This window comes from Manis javanica, chromosome 3 (assembly GCF_040802235.1).
Source record: "Manis javanica isolate MJ-LG chromosome 3, MJ_LKY, whole genome shotgun sequence".
Lineage (NCBI taxonomy): Eukaryota > Metazoa > Chordata > Mammalia > Pholidota > Manidae > Manis > Manis javanica.
In genome coordinates, this window is record NC_133158.1 from 68,088,360 (window position 1) to 68,105,755 (window position 17,396).

The window sequence follows — 17,396 nt, forward strand, 5'->3', positions numbered from 1 at the left end:
CTTGGTGAGTGAATGTTGAATGTGTGTCTATGATAGGATTTACAAATATCAACTGCTTATTTTATAATAAACACCATTCATTAGTTATTTCATGAACTGCATTAGCTTCCCAGTCTCAATTCCTGCTATTCTACACACATCTTCTGTGTAAGTCATGGATAATTATTTGTAGTTTCTGAAATTTCATGTAATTGTTTACTCCTTTGTGGGTTTTGTGCATGGTAATCCATCTACCTGAAATCTCTTTCTTTCTCTTGTTTGCCTGAAAATCTCCCACATATTCTCCAGTACCCATGTCAATGTACTTCTATACCTGTTCTTTAGAAAAATGAAATGGATGTAAAGATGTGCACTAACTATCCACCATATTGCATAATAATCTGATGGAAAATTATTAGAATCCAGCAGACTTAAGCCTTTAATACTGATTTACACCACGATGTAACTTTTTCTCTTTTGCTAGAGATAGGAATGCCTTGCAGGTGTTCTCTGATAGTAGAAGGATGGATAAATGAGAAAATGACATATTTTTGTATCATTAGGTCCAAAGATACACAGATGCCATACAACAGATGAATCCACACTTATTTTTTAATATATTTACACCTGTAATTATCTTTAATGTTGCATTTGACATGGACATTTACATGTTCCACAAGTTATTTTGGCAGGTAAGAAGTATTCTTTTTCAGTAACATTATTCACCCATGAACTACTGCATGTTTTCTATGTTTTGATTTTTTAAAATTTTGCTCCAAATTAGGAAACAAAGAAGGGAGGGAAAAAGCATGTGGTGTGGGAGAAGTAAATTGAGCTTTATATTTTAGAGACTACATCATATCTTGGCACTTGTCTAGCATATTGAAGACTCAGGAAAAAGTTATGGAAGGAAAAAAGTAATTCTGAAAATCTAGCTGGCAGAACATATTGCCAGTTACAGTTTTAACTTTGAGATGCTGAAAGAGAGCTATTACTGAGATATATTAGGTCCAGTAAAAGGAAATTGTTGATAAAGTCAGGTTTTAAACACCCGCCTTCTAAAACTTCCCACAAGCACATGTAAAAGAACAAAAACAGAGAATAGCAACAATAACCCTAATTCACAAACTTTTAAGATCTTTTTCTAGTCATATGATATTTGGATCTCATCAAGGAAAGACCCTGAGAAAAAATACTCCAGATCTTAAACAGAGTGTATTTCTTTCAAATTAATCAAGAGTTTCGTAAATGTAAGGCCATTATCTAAACTACATTAGAAGGAAAACTATTACAATAATTTATACCTTAAATAGAGTCAAAGCAAATGGAGTTCAGACAAAAGACAAAAAAAATGAAATTGGAAAGAACAGAGATATACAAGTAATTGGGGCTGGTTCAGGTGACCTCTGCCAGGCTGTCTCCTGCACTATATTCCCCTTTGTGGGGAGGGGGGCCACCGAATGAGCTACATGGCCTGCCTCATGTACCTGTTGGTTGATATTAGTTTTGCTGGGGCCGTGGGTATCCCTGTGACCCACGTAGGGGGTTATTCCAGGCTTCTTCACATGAAGTTGCAGAGTCTGCAGCTCAAATTTGCCAGAACTTTTTAAGTCTTTGCATTATGTTTGCTCTTATTCCTTTAAGCAAATTACATGATGGGCCCAAAGTCAGCACAGGAGTCAGCTACTCAGTGGTGTGGATTCAGGAAGCAGAGGCACTACAGCCACTTTTGCAAAAAATACACATGTAATTCTTGGAGGGTATCAATAGCTACCTGGTGGAAGAACAAGAATTTAGGCCTCCTGACCCTCAATCCTCTCTTCTCAAAGCTTCATTTAAACTTATTCCATTGAACAGGAGTTAGTAATACAACTCTGCTGACCACGAAACCTTACAGTGAGAACTCAGCCACACTGGAGGTAAATTATCGAAGGGATCTTGACTTTCTTTCACCATCCTGATGCTGTCATCAAGCTTTAGCCACCAAAGACTCCCTGTCAGTATGCCGGCCTCCGTATTGCCATGTAAACATTCAATCACTGTTCTGCCACGTCTAAGATTGGGTTAGAGGTGTATGACTAAGTGATGTAACCAAAACCGCTCAACACTAGCACCAGGGCCTCTTGAATCAATGTCCAGTGCTCCTTCCTCAGCCCATTCTGCATGATTGTCCTTGCACAGATGAAAGAGGAAAATAATCAGGAAGACAGCTGTTAATATTTTAGTTCTGAATTCTTTTTTTTTAAGTTGGCTTGGTTTTGCACCTTCCCGGTGCCTATCACAATGCCTCGTGTGGCAAATAAACATGCACTAAGTGAGGGAATGAGAACCTGTGCTTTTTCATTAGGAAAATGTGTTGTGTGACTTTCCTGATATAGCAAAACTAAGACAGGAACCTGAGGGTACCATTTGATTTTACTTCTCTGGAGAATTGTTTTAAACAGGAGTGACTGGTACACTGCTGGTAGTTGTATTTGTTGGAACCTTTTTGGACGGCAGTTTAGTAGTATCTATGGAAAGCCCTGAAATGACATGTCCTTCATCTTACTTACTGAAACTCTAAAGAAATAATTAAAGATGTATGATAAGGTGTAGTTACGATACTTTTTTTAATGCTGTTTTTTATTTAATATTGGCAGTAGGGACATTTTCAATATCATTAATAAATCCTTATCCTTTCTTGTTTTTTTAATTGAGATACAATTAGTACATAACACACTAGTTTCAGGTGTACAACATAATGATTTGATATTTGTATATATTTTGAAATTATTGCCAAAATAAGTTTCATTAACACCCATCACCTCACATAATTAGGAAATTTTCCTTAGATGAGAACTTTTAAGACCTGCTCTCTTAGCAAGTTTTAAATACACAATACAGTATTATTAGCTATAGTCACCATACTATACGTTGTATCCCATGATTTATTTATTTTAGAACTGGAATTTTGACACCCTTCACCCATTTCACCAGCTCCCACCCTGGCCTCTGGCAACCACCAATCTGTTCCTTGTATCTGTATGAAACCTATTGTTTCATTGTGTGTGTGTATGTGTGTGTCAGATTTCACATATAAGAAATACTACAGTATTTATCTTTCTTTGTCTGACTTATTTCAGTAGTATAATGCCCTCAAAGTCCTTCCATGTTGTTGGAAATGGCAATTTCCTTCTGTTTTGTGGCTGAGTAGTATTTCTTTATGAATACGTGTATGTATGTATGTATGTATATGTATATGCATATATGTATCACATTTTCTTTATCCATTCATCTATCAATACACACAGGTTGCTTCTATGTCTTGGCTATTGTAAATAATGCTGCAGTGAATATGGGGGTGCAGTTCTGAAATTTTATAGGTACTTTCAGGCACAATCACCACCTTTTCCCAAATCCATTTGGGAATGAAATCTTGCTTAATAGGCACCATAGGTAGAATAAGAAAAAGTAGAAGGCAGTGTGGTTGAAAAGTAGAAGGCCAGTTTTCAGTTATTAAATAACGGAATTTCCCTTCCCATCTTTTCTATAGTTCTCTGCCATTTCTCTACATACTTTTTATTATCTTCTTTCTTTTCCTCTTTTGTAACTTCTTTTTAAATTTGTGTTCTTTTTTCCTATGTCAATAGCCTATGTCTCAGTTTTTATGCATAGCTAAATGTATGTGTGTGTGGTAGGTATGTATACATGTTCACAAATACAATTTTATATTCAATGACCTTATAAGAAAATTAAAAGTTACTTTTTAATAATAGTATGCTATTTCCTACAACTGGTATTCTTTAGGTACTAAGAATCTCATTGGAATATTGCCCCTTATTTCCAGGTTGCAAGCACATAACTATTAAATAAGATAATAAAAAATTGCCTTTTGATGGACTGTGATTCTACACCTCTAATAATCCTGATAATATGCTTTAAAAAATGAAATACAAAGACAATTTGATTTTTCTATCTGTAAAATTTCTTTTCAGATACTTTTAATTACAATTCCTGGCTTTCTGATGAATTATATTTTAGTTCTTTGGTATCTGACATCTGTGAATAAGTTACTTTTGAAAACCATCCCATGGTTATTATTTTCATCTATCCTTGTGAGTTCAGATCCCACGCTGACTGCAGTTGCTGTAAGAGACCTTGGTATGTCTATTTTTCTCTTTTTCTACATTTAAAATAGCATATTCTATAATTAACTTGCCTGATTTTAAGATCTTTTGTTCACTGTAGCTTTTCACTATGTGAAGTTGGGTACTGGGGCAGTGGGGGTTGAGCATAGAAATTTGGGTTGGTGATGCTTAGAACAGAATGAAATGCCAGTGATGGGATTACTGTGTGTGTGTGTGTGTGTGTGTGTGTGTGTGTGTGTGTGTATACATATACATATATATACATATAGATTAAAGTCTTACATCTAATTGTGTAATAGGCTAAGGGGTTATTTGAAATCCTTGACTTTATATTTGCCCCTCCCTTGAACCAACAGAATAGTTCTGGGGGCATTACAATATTACATATGCATTGTGGTGACATTTCTATTGCCCAACGCCTCTTTTCCTTGAAAATAGGATAAAGCCATTTGTTTAAAAAATATTGCCTTGGGAATCACTGTCACTATTAGGACTAAAAATCTGAAAAAAACACAATAAAATCACTAATTACACAGTGTTTACAGTGTACACTATTTTAGGACAAAACCCCCCCCCAAAAAAAGAATCTAAAACATTGTTTTTCCAAATCTATTGCTCTCATTCAAGAAAAACAATAACTTAGTTTTCCCTCAACCACTTCTTAATAATGAGAACTAGAAATAGAATTCCAATTCTTAAAATAGAATTCTAATATGGCACACACATACACATGTGCATGCAAACACACACACACACACACACACACACACACACACACACTTTTCAGTTTTTGTCCAGTTAAAAGGACAAAGAACTGCCTTAGACAAGTAGAAATAGTAGACACATCAAGTGGACCTATTATGCATAAAGGAAAGCCAAGTCTTCAAAACAAGGGGATTAAGATTATGAGACAACGATTTTAGAAGAAGGAAATGCCAGTGTCTATCATCCAACATGACTCCATGGGATTATGTCATTGCCAACCCATTTCCTGCTCAGAAGATTGTGGGGAGTTTCTATGCTACCTCAGAGCATTCCATACTTCTCTTGACTTTGGGTTAGTCTCATAAATTTTTGTCCGTCTTGCCATTACTCTTGAAGTTTTTGTTTCCTCATTATTTTTCATCTTTTAAAAAATTTTGTAAAAGTAAAGTATGTTTCTCTTGGCAACATTTTTGCCTGAATTTACAAAGCAAATTTTTTTTTTTTTATCCTCAGAAAAAATTTGCCTAGACCTATGAGTAGAGTACATGAATACATTCACATTGTCCCTAGCTTTTTATGGTCTGCTGACTACTCTTACACCCCCATGTCTGTTTATTTATTTCCAAATATTCACATTTTGTTATAGTTCCATTTTCTAAAATGGAACAATTATACAACAATATCAGTTTTTTTCTGAATAAGAAACAACTAAAGAGTTTTAACAACTGAGTAAGAGAAAACAGTGGCTTAAAACAATTATTTCTCTTGAGTGTGACAGTTTTCTGATGATATGCACTGAGCTCTGCTGACCTTGGCAGGGCTCATGAGTGAATCAACAATCAGCTGGAGGGTCAGCTGGGGGCTAAATGATCTAGGATGGCCTCAACTGGGAAGACCGACCTTTATCCCACATATTTCTCACATTCCTCCAGTAGGATAGTAAGGGAATTCTGCCTTGATGGTAGAAAGTGTCCAAGAGAGGAAGCAGAAATCTTTCTCAAGCCTCTGGTAGTATTTAGTCATAACAAAACAGATGGATCTCTTTAGAAACTGCAAAACCTTATAGCAAAGGACATGGATGTAGAGAGAAGTGAAGAATTAGATTCTCAAGGCAATCAAGCTTCCACAGGAACAGGAACAATCAACCCTGGCGTTTCTTCTCATCTAACAGCCTACTTACTGTATTAGGTTGTGATCAACTACATATAGAGTGGATGTTTCACAAGAAAGGCTTTTCCCATGTAGTAATATTTCCTTCTTATGGACATTTAGGAAATCATTAAAGACGGTCATAGTTACAGTTTTGCCATTACAGGTATATTTCATAGCAAAGAAAAGGATAATTGATGGATATTTAAACTCAGAATATCATCATCAATGGAGGAAAATCAAGATAGAAGTCAATCATATGAGGGTCTTGCCATTCATGCAGCTTTATTTCTAAAACCTTGAAAGGAATCTATGGGAAAGTTAGACAACATCTAATTATAGTGAGATTATCTGGACAATTGCCTTAATACTTCCCTTAGGTACTGTGTTATAAAGCTTTGTTTTATGAATTTACTTTATTGCTCCATCATCGTTTTTTGTCTTGCCTTAAACACATGATGTATATATTTATATAGGCCAAATCACTGAATTTAAAAAAATGATTTTCTTGTTTTCATCTGTGCTTTAAAATAAAGAATGAGAGCTCTAGTTGATTATCTCACATATATAAACCATAATCAACTACAATTAACTTGGTACCTAATTATGATGCTCTAGACTTAACTTAGGGTCTATATATAATTAAATTTCCTTGAAGGTAATTTTCAAACATGACCGAAGTTTATTTAAGTATGTGGCAAGAGTATGTTATATAAATCCATAGCTAAGGATATCCTTCTACTTAATAATAAAATTTTAATCTTTAATATTAATGAAATTTTTCCTACCTGAAAAAAATATTTTTCCCTTCCATAGGTCTTTCTAGAAGCCTCATCAATTTAATTAATGGGGAAAGTCTGATGACCTCCGTAATGTCTTTAATTATGTTTACTAGTGTGGTAGATCTTAATTCTGGCCAGCAAAGGGAAATGAACTTTTCCTTAGGTAAGGAACTATTTTTTCCTTAATTTCCTAAAATCAGAATCCTGTATTTTCTAAAAGCTGACATGGATTTCATAATATCTTACCATAAATTATGTTTGTACAAACATAATTGTATTAGTATAGTAATGCATCCTTTACAAAGCATTATCACACATCCCTTAGTTAACATTAGTTATGGTTTTGTTGTGTGGCTGGTTAGAGATTTTTTTCCTGAGGATATTTATAGGAGCAACGTTCCACAAGCCTAGGCTGAGCCAGAGTGCTTGGTACCAAGAATGAGAGATGTTGTTTCTATGGATTGAAGAGATAAGTCGATAAGCCATTGGTGAGAGGAGACAGCTTTCCTTCCCGTGGTCCTGGGACTATCTCCCTGCAGGCAACACAGAAAGCTGTCAGCTCAGGAGGAAGTGTGAGTCCTATGTCCATCTTCAGGGTCTGAGGGAAGTGCTTGTAAGCAAAGAGATTGCAAGTGCCCAGGAACTTATTTACCATATTCAGAGAGCCTTAAACCATAAGTAATTGTTTTCCTTTATCATATATGTGTGTATAAAATAAATGATATATGCACATCATAATTAATAATTTTAAAGTGTACAGATGTGTAACTGTCTCTCAGGACAAAAAATATAGTATTACCAGCACTCCTAGAAGCACCTTATATGCCCCACCTTAAACAAAACCCCCTTATGTGCCTCCTGGAACAATGGTTCCCAGAATGTAGTTGCTGGGTTGGAGTGGGGAATAGGGTTCAGAGAACCCTTTAAGGGTGTCCATGAAGTCAAATATTTTCACAATAATACTAAAAAGTTATTTGGCTTTTTTACTATGTTCCCACTTGCACTTATTTGGGGAAAAAATTTTTACAGTCTTCTTAAGAAAATTGCTGATGTACACTACCCCATTCACTGTATGTCTCCTGAATTCTAAGGCCTTCTGCAGCATTATCTCATTCTGTCCCTTAGCTCCCTGAAAAAAGAGTGTTGGGAGGTGCTCTGAACCATGTTCTAGTACCTCAGAGGTTTATATCATGCCCCAAATCCATTAAGTTGAAGTGGTTTTCTTCCAATACCCCTTCTCCCTAGAAATCAAGCAAATCCTAAATTAGCTTTGCAACCATTCAAGAAGAGAAAGTTTGAGCTATAGTTGTTTTTATGTCCCTGGAGAGTGCTTCACTGTTGGGTAGCCAAGGACCCTGTTTACCTCTATGCTGACCCATCTGTCATATATATTCATAATCAATGCCTACAAATCAGAATCAAAGACTATTCTTTTTCAAGGAGCCCCATTCTGATGACCATCACCTTTCTCATGTCTTCCTCAAGGGAGCTGACCTAGATGGTGGTCAGTTACCCTACATGGGCATGAGAAGCACACACCTTCACCCTTGATCTATATCCAGTTTGTTTGCCCAGTCCATGACAGTTTGGAACATCTTTGGTTAAGCACAACTGCAGTTTAGCACAGGAAGGTACCTCTTCTTTAAATGCTTCATACATGCCAGCTGTGGTCTAAGAGAAAGTCACACTCAGCAGACTCAGAGACTCCAAGAATGAACTAATGGTTACCAAAGGGGAGGGATGTGGGAGGGCCAGTGGGAAGGGAGGGAGAAGGAGACTGAGAGGTATTATGTTTAGTACACATGGTGTGGGGGATCATGGGGAGAACAGTGTAGCACAGAGAAGGCACATAGTGGATCTCTGGCAACTTGCTGAACTGATGGACAGTGACTGCATTGGGGTATGGGTGGGGACTTGATAATATGGGTAAAGGTAGTAACCACATTGTTTTTTTCATATGAAACATTCATTAGAGTGTATATCAATCATACATTAATAAAAAGAACAATAATTTTTAAAAAAAGAGAGAAGCCACACTGACACACACATACAACCTCTTCCAAAATCCAAAGTCTAAAGGGAGGTGACACAATATGGCCCTCAGAGAGCTTTCACCACACAGACCTTACCCTGTACATAAGATATTTTTCTTTCCTAAAGGAGAAAGTAGCTTTCAAACTGGGTCTGCTAACTCCAGTTCCCTGCCTCCTGCTGAAACCAGAGTCTTTCCATCCTATGTTTCAGTTACAGGTGATACTGGACTCTCGAAATTATCACCATAGCCAACTCCATCCTTAGAGCAGATGTGACCTGTAGGGCCATTCATGAAACTCTCCTCCCATGTTCACATTATCCCTACAGGTATGTTAAATCTATGACCCAAAGTCTGCTCTTCTGTTCCTCACCCTGTAAAGGTGGAGAGGGACTTCCTCACCCACCGGCATGCCTGATTGCAGAAACCAGTGCTATCAAGGTCTTAGCTGTCTGGTTTTCCTGGCAAGGGCATCGTAATGAGTGTGGAAAGCAATTTGGCAAAATGTAATAACATCAGTAAAGGGGCAATTATCTTCTAGTGTAACAATTTCAGTTCTGGGGCCTGAGGAAATAATCAGAGAAGTACAATAAAGTTCTGTATAGAGATACACACTGGTGCATCGCTTATCAGGGGAAAAAGTGGAACCGAATGAAAGGCCCAACAGTAAGGAACCAGTCAGTCAGTTTGGCAGGTCAAAACAACAAAGGAGATTTACTCAGCTGGAATTTAGGGGTTTTCCTTTTTCTGCATTTGCTGTGTGGATCCAGGGGCTTTCCTTTTTTTCTGTATTTGCTGTACAGATCCAGGGGCTTTCCTTTTTTTCTGTATTTGCTGTGCATTTCAGGTTAGATCTAGAATATAAGTTCCATGAATTTAGGGACTTTCTGCTGCTTGTTCATTACAGTATCTCCAAAAGGTATTCCACTGTTTGGCACTGAATAAATATGTTTCTCTTAAAAGGGACTGAAAGAGGCTCTTAAACTAAACTGACCCAATCATATAAATTTTTGTGTCTTTTAGCATTTGAAAAGAAACTCTTTCAATTTAGGAATAAGAAAATACCATACATCTACCCCAAAGGCAATGAATTATTTTTAAATAAAGATAATGACAAAAAAAAGTTGACCCAGACTATCATTTAAAATTAAGAGCAAATAAGTTCTACTAACTATTTTCTATTTACTCATCTTTCTTGCAGCCCAAGCCTTCCTGAGTGAAATCTGGTCATACTTTATTGCAAGTTTCTTGTTTGGAATTCTAAGTTCGAAATTGATTCAATTGTGGCTGTCTACTGTTTTTGATGATGATGTCAATTATATCAGTCTCAGCTTTTCAGTTGTATACCTCATCTATTTTATTTGTAAGTGAAGGTCATGTGCCTAAAATTATATGACATAGACTATTTAAAATAAAAGTATGGGAAAATATATACCAGTCAACAGTTAGTAAAAAAAAAATTCAACTGATCAAGGAGGAAAGTTTTGTTAAAATAATCTATCAAAGGAGATTAAAAAATATTAACATCTATACAACAGAAAATAATGTCCCAAGATAAATAAAGCAAATACCATTACAGAAGACAGAACAATGTGACAAAATCATTATTACAATGGGATACTTTAGTATGCCTTTCCCAAGTAATTTTATAACCAAATGGATAGAAAATAATTATGGCTATAAAGAAAATTTAGACAGAAAATGAAATGCCTGGTTATAAGATGCAAGTAATTCTACCTCTCAAAACAGAATGCTTATCCTTTACATATACCTGTAGACCATTTACAGAAATGAACTAGACTAGCACATTTCAATAAAATTCCAAACACTGTTCAACTGCGATGCAATAAGTACCAACAAAAAGGGAGGGTCTTTAAAAATAATCCTTCTAACTTCCTGAAATTAAATATAATTTTCTTGGTAACTATTAGATCAAAAAGCATATCAAAATAGAAGTTACAGATCAAGTAAGGCTGAATATTAGAAAATCTATACATGTACCACCACTTACTCCTCACAGAAGTATGGCAGGCAATGATACTTAGCCTTATTACTGTTTTCTGATACAGCCTCAGAATCATTTTCAAACCAGTTCATCAAGACAGCCTTACAAATAATTTGGATCTGGCATGTTCAATAATACCTAGTTACCACCTTACACTGTTTTTTTTTCCATTACGTTTAGAAATAAGACAACGTGGCCTGTTCTCATGTCCATGATTTAAAGTAGCTCTGGAAGCTTTAGCTAATGTAATTTTTTTTAAAAAAAAGAAGTTTCTAGGCCACTACATAATGATAAAGGGCTTAGTCCAACAAGAGGATATAACCATTCTAAATATATATGCACCCAATACAGGAGCACCAGCATATGTGAAGCAAATACTAACAGAACTAAAGAGGGAAATAGACTGCAATGCATTCATTGTAGGAGACTTCAACACACCACTTACCCCAAAGGATAGATCCACCGGGCAGAAAATAAGTAAAGACACACAGGCACTGAACAACACACTAGAACAGATGGACCTAATAGACATCTATAGAACTTTACATCCAAAAGCAACAGGATATACATTCTTCTCAAGTGCACATGGAACATTCTCCAGAATAGACCACATACTAGCTCACAAAAAGAGCCTCAGTAAATTCCACAATATTGAAATTCTACCAACCAATTTTTCAGACCACAAAGGTATGAAAGTAGAAATAAATTCTACAAAGAAAACAAAAAGGCTCACAAACACATGGAGGCTTAACAACATGCTACTAAATAATCAATGGATCAATGAACAAATCAAAATAGAGATCAAGGAATATATAGAAACAAATGACAACAACAACACTAAGCCCCAACTTCTGTGGGATGCAGCGAAAGCAGTCTTAAGAGGAAAGTATATAGCAATCCAGGCACACTTGAAGAAGGAAGAACAATCCCAAATGAATAGTCTAACATCACAATTATTAAAACTGGAAAAAGAAGAACAAATGAGGCCTAAAGTCAGCAGAAGGAGGGACATAATAAAGATCAGAGAAGAAATAAACAAAATTGAGAAGAATAAAACAATAGCAAAAATCAACGAAACCAAGAGCTGGTTCTTTGAGAAAATAAACAAAATAGATAAGCCTCTAGCCCAACTTATTAAGAGAAAAAGAGAGTCAACACAAATCAACATAATCAGAAATGAGAATGGAAAAATCACGACAGACTCCACAGAAATACAAAGAATTATTAAAGACTACTATGAAAACCTATATGCCAACAAGCTGGAAAACCTAGAAGAAATGGACAACTTCCTAGAAAAATACAACCTCCCAAGACTGACCAAGGAAGAAACACAAAAGTTAAACAAACCAATTACAAGCAAAGAAATTGAAACAGTAATCAAAAAACTACCCAAGAACAAAACCCCGGGGCCGGACGGATTTACCTCGGAATTTTATCAGACACACAGAGAAGACATAATACCCATTCTCCTTAAAGTGTTCCACAAAATAGAAGAAGAGGGAATACTCCCAAACTCATTCTATGAAGCCAACATCACCCTAATACCAAAACCAGGAAAAGACCCCACCAAAAAAGAAAATTACAGACCAATATCCCTGATGAATGTAGATGCAAAAATACTCAATAAAATATTAGCAAACAGAATTCAACAGTATATCAAAAGGATCATACACCATGACCAAGTGGGGTTCATCCCAGGGATGCAAGGATGGTACAACATTCGAAAATCCATCAACATCATCCACCACATCAACAAAAAGAAAGACAAAAACCACATGATCATCTCCATAGATGCTGAAAAAGCATTTGACAAAATTCAACATCCATTCATGATAAAAACTCTCAGCAAAATGGGAATAGAGGGCAAGTACCTCAACATAATAAAGGCCATATATGATAAACCCACAGCCAGCATTATACTGAACAGCGAGAAGCTGAAAGCATTTCCACTGAGATCGGGAACCAGACAGGGATGCCCACTCTCCCCACTGTTATTTAACATAGTACTGGAGGTCCTAGCCACGGCAATCAGACAAAACAAAGAAATACAAGGAATCCAGATTGGTAAAGAAGAAGTTAAACTGTCACTATTTGCAGATGATATGATACTGTACATAAAAAACCCTAAAGACTCCACTCCAAAACTACTAGAACTGATATCGGAATACAGCAAATTTGCAGGATACAAAATTAACACACAGAAATCTGTAGCTTTCCTATACACTAACAACGAATCAATAGAAAGAGAAATCAGGAAAACAATTCCATTCACCGTTGCATCAAAAAGAATAAAATACCTAGGAATAAACCTAACCAAAGAAGTGAAAGACTTATACTCTGAAAACTACAAGTCACTCTTAAGAGAAATTAAAGGGGACACTAATAAATGGAAACTCATCCCATGCTCATGGCTAGGAAGAATTAATATCGTCAAAATGGCCATCCTGCCGAAAGCAATATACAAATTTGATGCAATCCCTCTCAAATTACCAGCAACATTCTTCAATGAATTGGAACAAATAATTCAAAAATTCATATGGAAACACCAAAGACCCCGAATAGCCAAAGCAATCCTGAAAAAGAAGAATAAAGTAGGGGGGATCTCACTCCCCAACTTCAAGCTCTACTACAAAGCCATAGTAATCAAGACAATTTGGTACTGGCACAAGAACAGAGCCACAGACCAGTGGAACAGATTAGAGACCCCAGAAATTAACCCAAACATATATGGTCAATTAATATTTGATAAAGGAGCCATGGACATACAATGGCAAAATGACAGTCTCTTCAACAGATGGTGCTGGCAAAACTGGACAGCTACATGTAGGAGAATGAAACTGGACCATTGTCTAACCCCATATACAAAGGTAAACTCAAAATGGATCAAAGACCTGAATGTAAGTCACGAAACCATTAAACTCTTGGAAAAAAACATAGGCAAAAACCTCTTAGACATAAACATGAGTGATCTCTTCTTGAACATATCTCCCCGGGCAAGGAAAACAACAGCAAAAATGAGCAAGTGGGACTACATTAAGCTGAAAAGCTTCTGTACAGCGAAAGACACCATCAATAGAACAAAAAGGAACCCTACAGTATGGGAGAATATATTTGAAAATGACAGATCTGATAAAGGCTTGACGTCCAGAATATATAAAGAGCTCACACGCCTCAACAAACAAAAAACAAATAACCCAATTAAAAAATGGGCAGAGGAACTGAACAGACAGTTCTCCAAAAAAGAAATACAGATGGCCAAGAGACACATGAAAAGATGCTCCACATCGCTAATTATCAGAGAAATGCAAATTAAAACTACAATGAGGTATCAACTCACACCAGTAAGGATAGCTGCCATCCAAAAGACAAACAACAACAAATGTTGGCGAGGCTGTGGAGAAAAGGGAACCCTCCTACACTGCTGGTGGGAATGTAAATTAGTTCCAACCATTGTGGAAAGCAGTATGGAGGTGCATCAAAATGCTCAAAACAGACCTACCATTTGACCCAGGAATTCCACTCCTAGGAATTTACCCTAAGAACGCAGCAATCAAGTTTGAGAAAGACAGATGCACTCCTATGTTTATCGCAGCACTATTTACAATAGCCAAGAATTGGAAGCAACCTAAATGTCCATCTGTAGATGAATGGATAAAGAAGATGTGGTACATATACACAATGGAATACTACTCAGCCATAAGAAGTGGAAAAATCCAACCATTTGCAGCAACATGGATGGAGCTGGAGAGTATTATGCTCAGTGAAATAAGCCAGGCGGAGAAAGAGAAATACCAAATGATTTCACTCATCTGAGGAGTATAGGAACAAAGGAAAAACTGAAGGAACAAAACAGCAGCAGAATTACAGAACCCAAAAATGGACTAACAGGTACCAAAGGGAAAGGAACTGGGGAGGATGGGTGGGCAGGGAGGGATAAGGGGGGGGAAGAAGAAGGGGGGTATTAAGATTAGCATGCATGGGGGGGAGGGAGAAAGGGGAGGGTGGGCTGCGCAACACAGAGAGGACAAGTAGTGACTCTACCACATTTTGCTAAGCTGATGGACAGTAACCGTAATGTGGTTGTTAGGGGGGACCTGATATAGGGGAGAGCATAGTAAACATAGTATTCTTCAGGTAAGTGTAGATTAAAAATTTAAAAAAAAAAAAGAAAGAAAGAAAGAAAAGGGGGATTACTCCTTAACAGGATAAAACTATTGGTAAATCAAAGATCAACGCATGCTTTAAATATCCTTAATGTTGATCACTTAAAGGGTGTCAGATGATCAGCTATGGAGGTACTCTTTTCTGATAATATTCCTTTCTCTTAATTAAAAAAAAAAAAAAAAAAAAAAGCAGTTACTGTGTGCTGACCTCCAATGAGTTCTGCACAGTGGTATAGAGGGCATGTCAAAGTGTGGGCAAAGGGTCTGTTTGTTTCTACGCAGAAGATCAAGGCCTAGCTTGGATACCCAGAAAATGAACTAAGATACGATATGAGGAGGAGCTTCCGGCATCAGCACTCTCTGGAGGACTCGTGCCGGGGGATAATCATCAAAAAGCCTCCACAGGGATCCGGACGATGCTGCGGTTGTGGCTGCATCCAGCCCACCGTCTCCTGGACTTGCCATAGGAATGAGGAGGGAGATGTCTAGGCTGGCATGTGTATACAGTGAGACAACGAATTTGACCGGATCTGTACTGTTGGAACTCAACCAGGAGTTGGGAGGAGTGCAAGTTGTAGCACCCCAAAATCTCATGACTATAGACTATCTATGGTTAAAAGAACATATGGGATGTGAACAGATCCCAGAAATGGGCTGCTTTAATTTGTCTGATGGTTCAAGTACAGTTGGAAAATATCCATCATATCATAGATAAATTTTCACAAATGCCTAGGGTGCCTAAATGGTTTTCTTGGCTTCACTGGAGATGGCTGGTAATTATAGATTTGCTTTGTTTATGTCACCGTATTCCTATTATGTTAATATGTGTGTGCAAATTAGTTAGTAGTTTAAAACCTATACATACTTAAGGTACTATACAAGAAGATATGTCAAAGAAATAATCAATCCTCCCAAGTTTCCTTCATATGCTACATCTATAGCTTTTCTTCTTCCTTCCTAATTACAAACCTTAAATAGAATTCGTGCCTCATATCGAATTTACCGAGTATCATAATTCCTCCAGGTGGTAAAGATACCTCGAGACAAGTGCTGGGCATAGAAGCCACAGGGCATAAATCTGCAAAGAAGTAAAAAGCTAACCTTTGCAAACAATATGGCTTCTCTCTCACTTACCAACTTTACATTTCCCTGTATGGCCCCGGAAGATGACTGGTTAGCCAGAGACGGGTAAGATTCCTCAAGGGAGGAACAACCTAAGACAGGCACAGTCGCAGGGGGGCCATCAGGTGAGAATTTGGGGATCAACAGAGGTGAGGCTCAGAACCTCACCCCCACTGCTTTGAGAGAAATCTTCTGCATCCGTGGATGTCTTGCTGCCCTTGTCTAGCCTGGATTAATACTTAGTCCATAGGCACACACCTGATCATCTGATCATCTACATTTGCCTTCTTACAGCACTAAACTATGTTTTCTACCTTTATCTTGCATCTACCTACCACTTCAGCATTTTATTAAAAATAAAAACAATAATAATAATAGGAGAAATGTGGGATCAACATATAAATCAAGTACAAAAATCAAATGAATATTCATATTTGACCTGATGGTTTATAGGTCATATTGCATGATCAAAACCGAAAGTTTCTGTGATGAATGCCCTTGTACTGTTCACCATGTAAGAATTTATTCACTCTGTAAGAATTCGTTCACCATGTAAGAACTTGTTCGTTATGCTTCAGAAGATTGGAGACTGACGAGAATTAGGCTTGAGATGGATTAATGATTGTACATTGAGCATTGACCCCCCTATACTGAATTTTATTGTTGTTAACAACCATTTGATCAATAAATATGAGAGATGCCCTCTCAAAAAAAAAAAAAAAAAAAAAAAGTTTCTATATATTTTGAAAGAGAAAATGATTATATTAGCCACAACAGTTTAGATTACATTAAAAACCCAACAGAATTAATTAATGAACTAAGCCAGCAAGGCTCTTTAATAGTTTGATATAAAATACAAAGAAAAGGCATTCTTATAAGCCAGCAGGAGCTAGTTAGAAAATATAATGAAATTTGATTCTCTTTACATTGGCAAAAGTTATAAAAATAAAGGAATAAACTAAAAGTTTGGACCTAAACATAGAAAACTATAAAAGTTTATTGAGAAAAAAATTTTTTGAATAAATTGAGATGGAGAAATATCTTCTCTTTAGAAATGTTAGTACAAAATTCATGATTTTCATGTCTGGGAAAAGAAAGGCAGAGATAGGATCTTGAGACATCTTAATTAATCAATGGATTAAAGTCAATTATAATCTAGTGAGGTTACAGAATCAATTTAATAAATTAACATACAGTGAGGGAATGATCAGATAGTTCAAGTACATTCATAATGTACTACTTTAATTAGTATACCTAAGTTCCTACAAAAATCTATTTCAGCAAATGTAATTTCCTCTAGCATCATTTGGTAAGTAAACATAGCCTCAAGAT

The 17,396-nt window shown here is 36.5% G+C and overlaps 1 protein-coding gene across 6 annotated transcripts in view; it reads left to right on the forward strand.

Annotated features, from left to right (window-relative positions):
- Window positions 1-551: 551 nt before the first annotated feature.
- Window positions 552-17,396, forward strand: part of SLC9C1 (solute carrier family 9 member C1) — an 85,640-nt gene continuing 68,795 nt past the window's right edge. For 5 of the 6 annotated variants that reach the window (XM_073230408.1, XM_073230409.1, XM_073230412.1 and 2 more), the window contains exons 1-3: window positions 552-671; window positions 3,954-4,119; window positions 9,976-10,137. In XM_073230408.1, coding sequence (XP_073086509.1) covers window positions 573-671; window positions 3,954-4,119; window positions 9,976-10,137 — 427 coding nt within the window. In that variant the 5' untranslated portion in view covers window positions 552-572. Of the gene's footprint in view, window positions 672-3,953; window positions 4,120-6,781; window positions 6,906-9,975; window positions 10,138-17,396 lie in introns of those variants that run through there. The other variant, XM_073230411.1, reaches the window with a different exon arrangement.